The sequence below is a fragment of the Lithobates pipiens genome, unplaced genomic scaffold (assembly GCF_037356315.1).
Source record: "Lithobates pipiens isolate NorthernLeopardFrog02 unplaced genomic scaffold, aLitPip1_a1.2 Scaffold_13, whole genome shotgun sequence".
In the NCBI taxonomy this organism is placed as follows: Eukaryota; Metazoa; Chordata; class Amphibia; order Anura; family Ranidae; genus Lithobates; species Lithobates pipiens.
Window position 1 is genome coordinate 191,180,457 of NW_027507718.1, and position 14,283 is coordinate 191,194,739.

A 14,283-nucleotide genomic window follows, 5' to 3' on the forward strand; every position below is an offset into this window, starting at 1 on the left:
CTGGAAAGCCGGTTGCCGGCTCTAAAAACCGAACCGGGATGATGCCTGCAGCTGCGGGCATCATCCTGGTATAACCCCCCGAAAGCTGGAGTACGCACATCTGCATACACTTTGCGGCAAGGGGTTTAAGTTATAGGTTCTCAGAAAAGCAAGATTGTAAGCAGTTTTGTTCAAATATTTTGCTTGGTTTGAGTGAGCTGTTACCATAATTTACCCCATTTGTCCTATGCTAGCAAATCTTGGTTATAAACTAGATTTGAACACTGCCTATCCTAACTTGCCATCTGTTGTATGCTGAGAGGAAAATAGTTTGTCGTTTAACCTATTTGGGACACTGTTAGGAAAAGATGCCATAGGCTGCAAGCATTTCCAGAGGAAGAGTTAAGGGTTTACAACCACTTTACAACCAACTTTTGACCTACAGTTAAACCTAGATTAAGGCTTACCTGTAGGTCCAAGAAATATCTCCTAAACCTACACGGTTTAGGAGATATTTGCCGAAAGACCGGCGATATGCCACGAGTCGTGGCTAAGTGGCAGCTCACCTGAATGACAGTGGCTGAGCAGCAAGACCCACCGTGAAGATGGATGCGCCGGACTACAGGGGACAGCGGTGACTTTGCTGGCTCCTGTATCAGGTTAAGTAACACAGAATGGACTACTATGTGATGCACAGTAATCCATTATGCTTTACCTGTGCAAGGAATGAAAAGAGGAAGTAAATCCATCAGGGTTTACATACATATACCACACACATACTACAAAGTAAAAATATGCATTAAAGTACATTTGAATAGTGTATTGACTACAAGACCATAAACCAGAGATTTCAAACAGTGTTTATTGTAAAAATTGTCAGGTAAAAGAATCACCACACGCTTCCAATAGCAAGACCAGCTGCAAAAAGAAAGACAAACAAGTTTAAATATTTCTCATACAACAGATCTTCCCACCCAAATCTTGAAACGTGAAATACAGCTACTCAATACTTAGTACCAGCATCTACCCCTGGGTTCACAATGTCGACAGGTTTTTTTTTAACCCCTTAAGCCCCAGACCATAGCACCTTTTGCACTGCTTTGACAATTGTGCGACGTGGCTCCCAAACAAAATTGACACCCTTTTTGGTGGTATTTGAGCACCTTTATGGTTTATTTTTTGAACTAAACAAATTAGCGACCATTTTGAAAAAAATCAAAAAATCAAAATAAAATTTGGTTTGCACAAAAGTTATAGCATTAAAAGCATTTACAAAATAGGGGATAGTTTGGCATCATTAGTAATGGAGATCAGCGATTTTTATCATGACTGCAAGATTATGGAGGACAGATCAGACACATTGGGACCACATTTATACTGCGATCAGTGCAATTAAAAATGAATTACTGTGTAAATTTGACTGGCAATGAAGGGGTTAACCAGGTGGCACTAGTGGAAAAATAAAAATGTAATGGTGGCTTTGTTTATAGCACAAAATAAACCGCAGAGATAATCAAATACCACCAAAAGAAAGCTCTATGGGGGGGGGTAACAAATTTTGTTTGGGTGCAATGCTGCATGACTACAATTGTCAGTTAAAGCAATGCAGCGTCATATTGCAAAAAGTGCGCAAATCCTTCTGGGGCTGAAGTGGTTAATGCAGGCGTCTCAAACTTGCTGGCCCTCCAGCTGGTGTGAAACCACAAGTATTATGAGGCTGACAGGTACAAGCGCTATGCCCACAGGCAGAGGCATGATGGGACTTTTTTCTAACAGCCGGAGGGCTGCCAGTTTGAGACCCCTGCTGTAATAGCATTAGCCAAGACCTTCTGACTGAAATTGACCCAAACTCTTAAATCTGAATCACTCAATACCTCCTACTCCCTACAAACTGTCAAGTGCTGCATTTTGTTAGATTTCACCCCCCCAATTAAAAACCCACGTTTAAAATACACCGACCTGCCACCAAGTTTCTGATGACCAGCATCGCAGACAATTTCATTCAGTCATACATCATGTAGTCACACGTATGATCCAACAGATATTAACCTAAAACAAAAGAAAAACTAAACGTTAAAATTGATTGTAAAAGAGCCAGACATTTAAATTAAAAATATGTTAGGCTTTGCCCTTTATAAAAAAATAAATTTTACTCAAATGGATTAAAGAACGCCAGATAGTGAGAGATTCTGACATTTTTACTAGCCCAGATTTGCAAGTTTGTTTTATCAAATTTGTGATCATAGTCCTACCATGCTGCACAGCAAGGAGGCAATCCTACTTCCTAGTTGAGCTTTACAGATTGCACAATGAATCAGCACCTCTGTACAGTGAGCAGGGAGGAGAGTATGAACTGATCTTCCTGGCACTGCAGCGTGGTTGGAAAGGTCAGTTGCAAGGGTGGAAAGAATTCCTCTTCAAAAGACCAGTTCAAATAAGTATCCGAGTTATGCATTTTACAGGTCTCCAATGTTCCACTTAAATCTAGGTAACAATTTTGTTTGATGGAAAAGCACTTTCAAGCCCTATTTGCCATAAAAATCAGGTATGTCCATGCACACCAATTAGAGCTGTTAGAAGGGTTTAAAGACCCACTTGGTCATTAAATTATTTTTCAAGTCATGCAAGCAGACGGGTATATTCCATCACTTTACATTAAACCAGCTATACAGACCACTGCTAAAGGATCTTTAAAAAAAAAAAAAAAAAAAAAAAAAAAAAAAAACTTAAGGCTGGGTTTACACTATTGTGAGTTGGATGCAGAGAAATCCACATCCAACTCACGTCAGGAGATTGTGACCAGCTCTCTGGCACCAGTTCACAGATCTCCGGGGAAACTTGCACAGGAATCCTGTGAGTTTTCTGGTCCGAATTCAGCCAAAAATGCACATTAAAAACTGCAGATGCACTAGACCCCTACTGTGAGCCGCTGTGCAGTAGTGTGAACCCAGCCTAAAGTGTTACTAAACCCAGGAGCCTGCATTCACTATATCTGGTCTCCCACATGATTTTGGTAAAAATAAACTGCCAATTAACTTTCTCATCAGCAGTCAGGACTTCTATCAGTGTCCAGCTGAGCACTAGTTAAAGCTTGGGTGAATTCATTATACTCTGTCCCATGAGGCTGCATGATCCCTGACCATCTGGACAGCACCGATTGCATGTGATCGGCACAGGACCACTCTCCCAATGAAAAGAAAAAACTCTAGCAATACACACCAAACTGAGCATACTGCCCCCAAGGCTGTTCTAATCAGATTGATTAGGAAGGGGAGGATCAGAGGACAGGATCAAACAGCCTTTTTGCACAATGCAGAGATTAACCCCTTAGGTTCCACAGGGAGTATAACCAGCATGCTTTACTGCATATACAGACTGAATTTAATGTTGTGGGTTTAGTAACAAAGCCCAACTCCAGGTTTGACACATGATTTGTTTGGACCAAGCTGGTCCAAAATGAACCATTCCCTTTAACAAGTGTGCTTTCTGGTCAGCAAAGTATGAACTGTACATAGCAGCCTAAAGTAAAGGCAAAACCATTTTATAGTTTTGGATATAGCGAAGAGGGATTAGAACACCCATTAGGTTTTTATTGCTATAAGTACCCGAGACTCGCCCCCTGTCCCGTTTACCAACAATGAGTGACAACCAAATATTGGGTTGTCCCCAGAAAAGGGGGAATGTTCCATTCAAGTCACACTACCCCCCCCCCCCCCCCCGTTTGGCTATGGGACAGAAACGGAAGGAACATTTATGGTAATGGGACACAGGGCAAAAATAAAAAATTTGACCAGTTATGACTGTTCCTTGCTATATCCAAGACGAAAATAACATTTTACCTATAGTTCTATGTTAATACAGCCTGATATGAGGCAATAAGACATGTCTATGGAGCAAAATAAACTTTGAGTGCTGCTCAGCCAGAGGAAACATTTATGAATACACAATGCTTGCAAGGTGGAGAGCATAAAGTCATCTGGCTGCCCCCTATACAGCAGCCTTGTACAAGTTTCCTCTGAATGACTGAGCAATGAACTCAATTCTGTTCCTGAATGGAAATTCTCCATCCTGTTGCCAGAACATAGCTCTGTATACTTTGTAGCCAACTCTACGTACAGTTCATACAGCAGTTTGTTTGGACGAGCTTGGTCCAAACAAAGGCATCGCAAATTGGTTAGGCTTTAAGACTGGAGGTGGTGCAATTAATTGACAATACTGCATTATGGTTCCCAGTGGAGGGAAAGCATTTAACTGCACAGTAACACTAGCATGTAAACCTAGAATTTGTGTGAAGGAGGCAAAGAAATCACAGGCACAACATGAGCTTGAGGAAGAGGTATGAGGACATGAGCAAAGAGTTACCTCATATTACCGAACTAATTCCGCAAATGAACTAGCCATGAGCAGCTTTCGACAGGCTCCACAGGATGCACAACACTGGACTTCTCCAAGGAAACTGCAGCTTCTGTACTTTAGGAGGATTCTCAGAAGGCAACAGTATTTTACCATCTAATACTGTACATGAAAAGCTAGATCACTAATACTACTATCTGAAAATGCCTTGGTGTGGAATACAAAAAAAAATTAAAAAAAAAAAAAAAATTGTACAATGAAATGAGAACACTAGGGTTCATTAGAGACAGCAAAAAAGGAAACTGTTACCCATTAACCCCCCCCCCCTCCCCTATTAGGCAAGTGTTCTCTTTTGCATTTTTTATGGAGTACCGGTGTATACTGGTTTCTGTACCAAATGTCATTTGTAGATTAACAGGTCTTTAGGCACCGCAAATGTTCTTGTAATTTACAGACATGTTCAGATTAACTGAAACAGGCCTTTGGTAGCCAATACAACTGGTGGCATTGTATACTACATACATTTTAGTTAAGCAATGTCACCGGCATACATTATAAATCATAACACTTGCCAAATGTGGCAGTGTCTTGATACTTTGCTCAGTGTTTCTAAATAAGCTTTTCAGTTGTATTGTGAATATTTTAAGCAAAGTAAAATTCACACTTTCCAGGCAAAAATGAGATTGCTATAAAAGCTGAGCAAAATTTTCCAAGGCAAAAAAAATAAAATCACCCTTTAACATATCTTGTGTCACATCCATGTTGTGCAGAAGGTAAATGCCAGAAGCACTTTTTATTTCAGATGGTCTTTTAATAGGCTTCGTGAAGCCAAAAATGAAGAGTACAAGAAATTCATAACCACTTGATACAAATTTCTTCCAGTAAAAAAATTGACAAATATGAACAAATTGTTTCACGAACTTTTTGCAAGTGTTACTGGACAGATGGAGATAATGGGCTTTGTTAAGCCAAAGTACAGGAAATTTATAACCACTGATACAATTTTGGGCAAAAAAAAACAAACAAACCAGTATAAACAAATGGTTTCAAACTTCTAAGCAAATGTTACTGGAGAGATTGGGAAGGAGGTTCTCTTTAGGTATATCAAGGATTTTAAGCCATTATTTACAGCGCACCCTGGCTCTGAGTTACCTTGTTACACTAAAGGAATGTGTCCTCAGGGTAATAAAAAAAATTATAAGCATTTGGGGCCCATAAACCCCTGCAGTATGTACAGCAACAGGAAACTCAAAAAAGCCCATGTTGCAGCAAAGATCAAGTCCAACAGCAAACTAATGCCTCAAGAAGCACCATCAACTAGAATATGTTGCTGATGGAATGGATCCTCTCCAATGCACTCCACATAACTTAAGGGAAACTTATGGAATGAGCCTCAAGGAAACAGCAAAATGACAAGAAAAGTTCCTGTCACTACAAACATAAAAACAGGGCCAAAATAATAATAAAAAAAAAATTAAAAGCAGATAGGACAGCTGTTTCACAGTTTGAGGCAGTTATCAAATATGTTTATAGAAAGTGAAGACAAATAGAACAAAATGGTACATATTGATTCAGCGAAGCTCCAAAAATCTTTATAAATAGCCATTGGAAGGACGATCTTGAGTCAGGAAGGTATTTTACTCGTTGTGTGAGGCTGAGGACAAGAAGCAGGCACAGTTGTAAAGACACTTGAAGACGTCAGATCCCAGCATTTTACCCCTACACTAAGCCCAACCCACTGCAAATAGTGCTTGTAGAGCTGTTAAACTACTGGGTCAATTTTTGTCACCTCATACATGAAAGGAATAAACCCTACTGCACGTGCTTAAAAAACAAACCCTATATACTTTCTGAAATCAAAAGCCTGGGAGAATTGGTTGCAGCATTTTGTCATGATAAAAAAATAAACACACCACCCCAAATCAAAGTAACTAGACAACTAGATACCCAACAGGGCTCTAAAATGGTGCATGCCCATGGAATGGGGACAAACTACAGTACATTAAGTGGAAGTTCAGGCAAAATCTAACACTAAACCTCATTTGCCACATTGTAAACCTAATCCAACCCTGTAAAAAAAATAATAAATCACAAGCTACACTTGCCTATTGTGCAGTAGAATTAGTCCCAGCATCAGCATGGAGGCAGGTGCAGGAGGCGGCCAACAGAAGCCCCATAGCAAGTCTATGGGTGAAGTCACTTCACAGCCACTATTGGGCCTCTCCTGCACACAGCTTTTGCTGCTGGAAACTGGACCTGGCTGCAGAATAGGCAAGTAATGATTTTTGATTTAGATGGATTAGGTTTAGTTAGTTTTTTTGCCTGGACTTTAAATTATCTATAGGCAATGTTGTAAAAGCCTTTATAGCAGGCATCATTAAATGGCAGACCAAGTCACTGTCCCATCCAGATGCACCATTTAGGAGCCAGTTCTGTCCCTTAACCCTGCTGCGGCACAGTAGCACTGCATGGAGGGCAGGAGCTGCCTGAAATAAACTGCAAACAAGTCAAAATGTACTTAACGGAGTCCTAGCAAACCATCAACTCATTAATCTGCCATTTACTAATCTGAAGTCAACTTCAGCAGCTCTTGCTTCAAACCTCCATGCATGGTTACTGTGCCTCTTGCTCTGTACCCATCAGAGCGGGGGGGGGGTGACAGAATGTAAGGGGGCTGAAAGGACTATCGGAGGGGGTGATTTAAAGGCGCAGAGATGATACTAAACACTACAGGAGTTGACTGATACAAGGATTGTGAAAAGTTGGCTGTGATGTAAAAGGAAGAAATTTACTGATCAACCCTCTACAAAATTTTAAATTCAATATCCCTGCTTTATAGGTTACCAGTTTAAAGTTACAGGAGGTCTGCACTAGAATTGTTCTGATGTTTGCAGCGATACCTCACATGTGGTGCAATCGCCATTTATATATGCATGCAGACCTAACTGCACATTCATGCATGTGCACAGGGGGGGGGGGGGGAATTAAACTTTGTATTGCTAGCACAAGGGATGAATATCCCTTGTGAAAGCTGGGGCAGCAACTTGTAGTCTTTATGGAGCAATGTGGGGTCTGCTAGACCTCATCTCTTTGCTCAGATGCTTGCCTAGCTGGTGAAACTGAAGTGATTAATACACATTCAGGTGAAAAAACGGATTTACCTTTCCCTCTGTACTCACGACCACACAGAATGCAGCATCTTGGACCCCCTGATTGCAACAGAGAGCCCAAGTATGAACAGCAGGCTATAGAACTGCTTGGAAAGCCCACCAACAGCCACATTTTCATAACAAGGATCATGGCTGAAAGCTGCAGCCATGACCCTCATAAGGGCTTACAACAAGGCCGTATATATACGCGCACACACACACACACACACAAACACGTATGCTGGTCAGGAAGGGTGTTAAACCTTGACAAAGCATTTATATGCTTTTGTTTAGCTGAGGATAAGCAAGCCCTTCCAGATACCAGAGTAGAATTAAGCCCCCAAAATCCTCACAAATCACACCCATCATGACTTACCATAGCTGTCATAACTGTCTCTGTAGGAGCTTCCGCCTGAGCGATCACCATAACCTTGACTCCTGCTACTAAAATAATAAAAAAAATTATTATATTAAAGTCAAAATCAGAGCATTTAAGGAATAAAAGCTTGTAAAATTATTCCAAGCAAGGGATCTTACCTGCCATAATAATCCCGGGATCCACCACCATAGCCTCCTCCTCCACTTCGGTTGGAATCAAACCGGCTGCTTCCACCATATCCACCACCTCCACCACCTTTAACCAAAAAATAAATAAAACATCACTTAGCAAAAGAGACAACTTTCCCATATTGTCACTGCAGTTAAGCAAACAGAACCCATTAAATCCATTTGATTAACCAGACAAATATGTGAAAAGTACAGTTGCAAAGGTTATGCTGAGCTACTTCTATGCATCGTGTTACCAACCCAGGTAGAAGCATGCCAAAATTCACACAAGAAAAGGGGGGCGGGCCGCGCAGCTACTGGCACGCTTTGAGTCAATCACAAGCAGGGGGTTGCATCTCTGGGCAGGGTTCTAGACATCTGTACAGAATGCCTCACTGCAGCCATTTAATTTTAGAAAGAAATTACAGCGCTGCCAATTGTTCAACCTACGCTCCCCCATATGAAACCCTTCAATCAGAACCATAGTTATAGGCATCAGTTTAGGTCCGATTCACTTTAAAGCCTCTCAGATAAAAGTACATAAAAAAAAAAAAAAAAAACCTGCAAAAAGTACATTCCAAACACTAACACAAATGTGTTCAGGGAATTCCACCATTATATGGACAGTCTAATACACAATATTTTTGTTCAGCCTGAATAATAAAAAACAATGAAGGGCTTGGGCGGAGCTGCTATACTAACAATGGAAGATTCCCTACCCCCCCAAGCTATTGTGTTCTGATATGGGGGGGGGGGGGGGAATCCTCCATTGTTAGTATAGCAGCTCCGCCCAAGCCCTTCATTGTGCTTTAATTATTCAGCCTCCTGGGCCGAACAAATATATAATTTGTTCATCCCAAACTATTGCATTCTGGGATGGGGTGGGATACACTCCATACTCCTAAGCCTCAAACCATTACTACTTTTGTACATACCACGGCCTCTACCTCCACGGAAGAACCCTCTTCCACCTCCAGAAGAGCCACCTCTGTAACCTCCTCTCCTGTCGTTGGAGGATTTCCCAGCCTGATCAACCCGAATCTGACGACCATCCACAGTCTAAAAATAAAAAAAATATATTTATAATTTTGCATTAGACACTCACAAGCACTTATAAAGACTTTCAGCTTAACAGGGTGACTAAAGCTCAGTTCACACTAGTGCCATTTCTGATGAGAGGTAAGGTAAGACTATGGAAATCAGTTCAATGATTCCTACTTTCATCAATGCGGCTCAACATAGTGGCATTTTGGAAACAAATCTTAGCCTACTTTAAGGCAAAACACATAGCATTTGTACTACATAACAGCACTGAAAATCGGATCAAAAATCAGCTGGCAGCAATGTGAACCTAGCATAAAGCATGCACAAATCTATACAGTGCCAAATACTCACTTTCCCATTCATTCCCGCCATAGCATCTTTCGCATCTTCAGCATTTTCGAATGTGACAAAACCAAAGCCACGCGATCTCTTGGTCTCCCGATCCTTCACCACAACCACTGAGAAAAAAAAAAAAAACAGAAAAGGCGTCATGAAGCCCAGCCAGTGAATGATAAGAGAAACAAAGACTCGGTCACACCTTCGTACAAACTCACCTTCCTGGATGTTTCCGTATTTACCGAATACATCTTCCAGACTCTGCTCATTGGTATCAAAGCTCAGACCTCCAACAAAAAGCTTTCCTTCGTCAGATGACATGATGAGTTCTGCGGAGACAAAATGGCGCCGGTCGGTCACTACAACGTGTTCGTTCACAAAATGGCCGCCGAACAGCTTACGTCACTCGTCTGCATGACCCCTCCCCCATTCCAGTCACCACCCGGTAACAACCGGCGGGAAAAAAAAAACCTGTGAAAGCGGTAGGGAGAGGAAGCCAGAATAACGTGGCTTCAGAATGCAATCATTCCCTCCGGGCGCCCCACTCCCCGTCTACACAAAGAGACGATGCCTCATACTACCACCATACAACACATTAGGAGGTGACCGGTAACCGCCAAACTGGTTACTATATAAAACATAAGCACAGCCAGAAACCACATAATAATCTTCCCCCCAACAAAGCCGCCCGCCATTACACATTACCTTGTCCAAGTACAGCTTAACGATCACACAGAAACCAGCAATGCAGAGTGCGCAATGGGTGCTGCGCTCCTCCTTATATAGAGCAATGTAGCCTCGCCCACTCTATGAATAATTCATCACCACGGCGGACTGTACCATCTACTTCCGTCTCCTCGCTCGCCTCATTGTTCTCTACATATTGTATCGGCAGAAACCAGGGTGGCGAAAGTAATTATTTCTATATAATTATGTGGCGTTTACTGAATTAATATCGTTACTCAATAGAATTTAATTGGTATCACCCCCCCCCCTCTATTGAATATGCACAGAGCCCCGCCACTGTAGCTCGGGCAGGGGAATATACTGCACTATGATTGGCGTTCCGGGAGAGCGTATTGTACTGTGTGTGTGATTGGCTAGACGTGAGCGGCGAGAGAAATAGGTCACTAGGGAGGCGAAGAAAGCGAGGCGGTGCCGAGGGGTATATTTGAAGAGTAATGGCGTTTGTTCATGCAACTATGCCATTTGTTTTCTAAAAAAAAAATAGCGCGAGCTATATATGCCTTTAAGATGGCGCTGGTAAAACGAGTGCAGCAGTTTTTCTTTTTTACTGACGTGATCGGTTCCTGTGTAGTATGGCGCCTACAAGGGTTGGCATCATCATTGCGTATTAGTAACGCGCGCTATAACATTGGGGGATTTGTTTTCTCAATTCCCACCTTCCTGTCGATATGCTTGGTTGTCCATTCGATGGAAGCCAGTCTGAAGCCCCATACACACTATCAGATTTCTGCTGTTTTTTTCCTTCAGATTTACCAAAACGATATAACATGAGGTCAAACCTTAGAAGTTTCAATTATGTAATCAGGCAGACCCTTGCACTACATGGTTTTGGTAAATCTGAAGGAAAAAAAATCAGCAGAAAATCTGATAGTGTGTATGGAGCTTTTCAATAAGTTTCTGTTGCAGTACATATAGGTCGACATTCAGCTGCATGCAGCTGAACCAGCCTAATTTCGATACAGGTATACCCAGTTTAAAGCTGGCTACACATTGTACATTTTTCCTTTAGATGTATCACAACTATATAATATGAGGTCAAACCTTTGTAGTTTATAGTGCCCTTGCACTACATAGTTGAAGGTTAATCTAAAGGAAGTGGAAAAAATAAATAAATGTGTAGCCAGTTTTAGACTGGTACCATGCGGGGAAATGACTGCTTTGAAAAGCCGAAGGAATTAATTGACGAGATGCACCTAAATAGGGATGCACAATATCTTTATCAGTGCCAATACTAAGCATTTTCACCAGTACTCCTAAAGATGCTCTAGAAAACCAATACTTTGTACATCTAATGTTTTTAATAAGCTACCCACTAGGTGGCGCTTTCCCCTTTCTACACACACGAGTAGTGAGGGAAATTGTATTTGATTATTTTCAGTGCGATTTGCACCCATTTATTTTGTATTGATGCAAGTTGCACCATAAAGTATCGGTACGTGGTATCGGCAAGTTCTTGACCGAAAGTATCAGTACTCGCCAATAAAAATAAAAAAGATGTCGGTGCATCCCTACACATATGCAGTATTTAAAACGGAGCTGCCCCCTATGTTTGCACCCTCCATTGGCAATTTTTTTTGGGGGGATCGGTACCTTTCCCACTTCCTGGGAAGACTGCTGCACAGTTATTTTCTGGCCTCTACTCCTTCCCTCCGCTGCCTTCTGGGACACACAGGACTCGTGCATATGCAGTAGGGAACTGGCTGTGAATCTGCATGGCTTCACTTCCTGTTTCCCTTACTGCAGATGCCATTACCTGCACTCGAAGCTGATTGGCTAGGGGTGCTGACATCACAGGTAAGTGTCCTTATATTAAAAGTTAGCAGCTATAGTATTTGTTAGGGGTGCAATGGATCATCACGATCCCTGAGCCGAACGGGTCACCCCGCTCTGATTGCCACATGTCGCGATCCACGGAGTGCTCTGCAGTCTCGGTCTTAGGAAAGGCCGCAGCTTCGGCCTAGCTCCGAAGCGGCGGCTATCTTTCTACACCCAGGCCATTTACAATGTGATCACTCCGACGGAGCAATCACTTGTAAACAAACCGGCGTCATGTCATGTTCCTCTCTTCCCCTCTCTATACTGATCTGTACAGTGGAGGGGAGAAATCGGATGGAAGCAGCCATCTCTGCCCATACTCTGCCCATGCTCAGCCATACTCAGCCAATATTACAGTGGGGGAGATTGTGGATATTATAGTGGGGACTATATGGTGGTGGAATTTTCACAGGTTTTTGCAAATTAAATTATTATTTGCTGATCCGATCCGTGACTGATCTGAGGAACGATCCGATCCATGAGTTTGTTTGATCCGTCGCACCCCTAGTATTTGTAGCTGCTGACTTATTTTTTTTACAGACTGGAACTCCGCTTTAGGCTACTTTCACACAGGCATTTGTGCTAAAAATAGTGCCTGTAAACTGCCTAGTCTCCAGCACCAGTGTGAAAGCCAGAGTTCTTTCACAGTGGGGCGGTGCACTTGCAGGATGGGAAAAAATAGTCCTGCAAGCAGCATCTTTGGGGCGGTGTATACAGCGCTCCTAAACCACCCCTCCCATCTCAATCCAGCGATGTTTCACAAGAGCCTCGGCTGTCCAGAGACTCTGTCTCATTGGCTGAGACAGTATTGGGCGCCATTGGCTCCTGCTGCTGTCAATCAAAATCAGCAAGTCGATGAGGAGAGAGAGAGTCTGAATAGCACAGCAGTGGCTCAGGTGCCCTCATAGCAAGCCGCTTGCTGTGGGGGCAGGAGGGAGGGACCAGAAGCGCCGACGGGGGACCTGATAGGAGGAGGAAGGTCTGGGCTGCTCTGTGCAAAACCTCTGCACAGCACAGGTAAGTGGATGCTCTGCTTATCTGACTCCCCCTCCCCCCCCCCTCTGGTGCCACATTTCGCACCTTTCGAGGGGGAAGCAGGTATGTGTTTTCAACAGGTACCTGTCCCCACTTCCAGGGGATCGTGGCACGATCGCTTGGATGTTTGACCCCCCTCCTCCTCGTGCTGCCAGGCCATTCAAAAAGCGTTTTGTGGGCCCGGCTATGAAGCTGAAGCTGAAAGGCTTCACTGCCGGATTCCCCCACAGACAATGGCAACAGCAGTACCCGAGAGCCAATGTAAACATCAACTAGGGTGCCAACATCCCTGGATTCCAGGACAGGTAAGTGTCCTAATGTTAAAAGTCAGCAGCTACAGTATATGTAACTGCTGACTTTAAATCTTTTGCTGGGGGGCAGAACTTCTCTTTAACCACTTCTGCCCCAGAAGAATTAACCCACTTCCTGACCAGGCCATTTTTCTCCAGTCATCTTCCAGGACAGCACACCTGAGAGATGACTGGTCCACCTGACAGGAAACACAATCAACAACAAGTTTAAAAGTTCCCACCCCTCCCTCAGACCCTCAGTTCTTGATTGTGTTTCCCACAGGATGGCAGCGAAACCTTTTTTTGTTTTTTGCGGAGGGGTCTGGGACCTTGTTTTCCTCTAAAGAGGATTATTTTCCCGGGGACTCAGCAGACAGGGTCTGCGATAGTCTCTTGTAACCCCCAGGGGCACCTGGGGGAGGGGGGATAGTCCTCACTCAAGGTCTCTTTAGGAGAGCCTTGTTCTCAGCCACATGGGACAGGGGAGTTGTCCTAATTGTGCTGCTCCCCAATTATGCTGTGTGCCTACCTTGAACGTTGTTCGTTGGTGGAGTGAGGTGAGCTGCATCCTTCCAGCAGTGCTGAACGCGGTTGGCGTGCGTTCCAGCACTACGGCACATGTCCGGAAGTTCGGATGCGTCACTTCCGGGCATCGAGTTTCCGGATTGAGACCTCGCTGGTACAGTGTTGTCTGGACGCACCGGCGTGCATTCCAGCATCACGGCGCAAGACCGGAAGTCCGCCGGAGGGGCCGTACGTCATTTCCGGGCGACGGACCTCCCAAAGATGGCGCCAATCAGCGGTTTATTTAAACAGCAGAGGGTGCAGTGGAAAGCACCCAGGCTACATTCTGGTGAAGCGCTTTGTGCATTGCAGCATCTCCAAGGCAAAGAAGGGGAACGCTTAAGACTACACCTGATCCAGCGATCCTGCAGGGCAGCTAAATCGCCATGGAAGTGGAAGGTCCGTCTGAGCAGACAGCCATTGAG

General features: G+C 43.5%; 1 protein-coding gene across 4 annotated transcripts; it reads right to left on the reverse strand.

The window, feature by feature from the left end:
• Nucleotides 1-821: 821 nt before the first annotated feature.
• Nucleotides 822-10,256, reverse strand: LOC143974532 (cold-inducible RNA-binding protein-like). 4 transcript variants are annotated; one of them, XR_013272241.1, is made up of 8 exons: nt 10,113-10,256; nt 9,626-9,736; nt 9,423-9,529; nt 8,963-9,086; nt 8,019-8,115; nt 7,858-7,922; nt 1,939-2,028; nt 822-897 (listed from the first exon to the last, which is right to left on the reverse strand). XR_013272241.1 is itself a non-coding variant. In XM_077476035.1 (7 exons), the coding sequence occupies exons 2-7, from the start codon at nt 9,726-9,728 to the stop codon at nt 5,970-5,972; spliced, it is 513 nt and encodes a 170-aa protein (XP_077332161.1). In that variant the 5' UTR covers nt 9,729-9,736; nt 10,113-10,256; the 3' UTR covers nt 5,123-5,969. The 4 variants fall into 4 exon arrangements, 2 of the variants coding, with proteins under 2 accessions (XP_077332161.1, XP_077332160.1); XR_013272240.1 differs by having other exon boundaries at nt 7,858-7,925; XM_077476035.1 differs by lacking the exons at nt 822-897; nt 1,939-2,028 and adding an exon at nt 5,123-5,986.
• Nucleotides 10,257-14,283: the final 4,027 nt, after the last annotated feature.

What these genes read in the sequence shown, in the direction of transcription:
- LOC143974532 (XM_077476034.1), bottom strand. Translation starts at nt 9,728, where the DNA reads ATGTCATCTGACGAAGGAAAGCTTTTTGTTGGAGGTCTGAGCTTTGAT. An exon ending in TGGCGGGAATGAATGGGAAA is followed by an intron (nt 9,087 to 9,422) that starts GTGAGTATTTGG and finishes TTTTATTTTTAG; the next exon opens with ACTGTGGATGGTCGTCAGAT. An exon ending in TCCCGGGATTATTATGGCAG is followed by an intron (nt 7,926 to 8,018) that starts GTAAGATCCCTT and finishes TTATTATTTTAG; the next exon opens with TAGCAGGAGTCAAGGTTATG.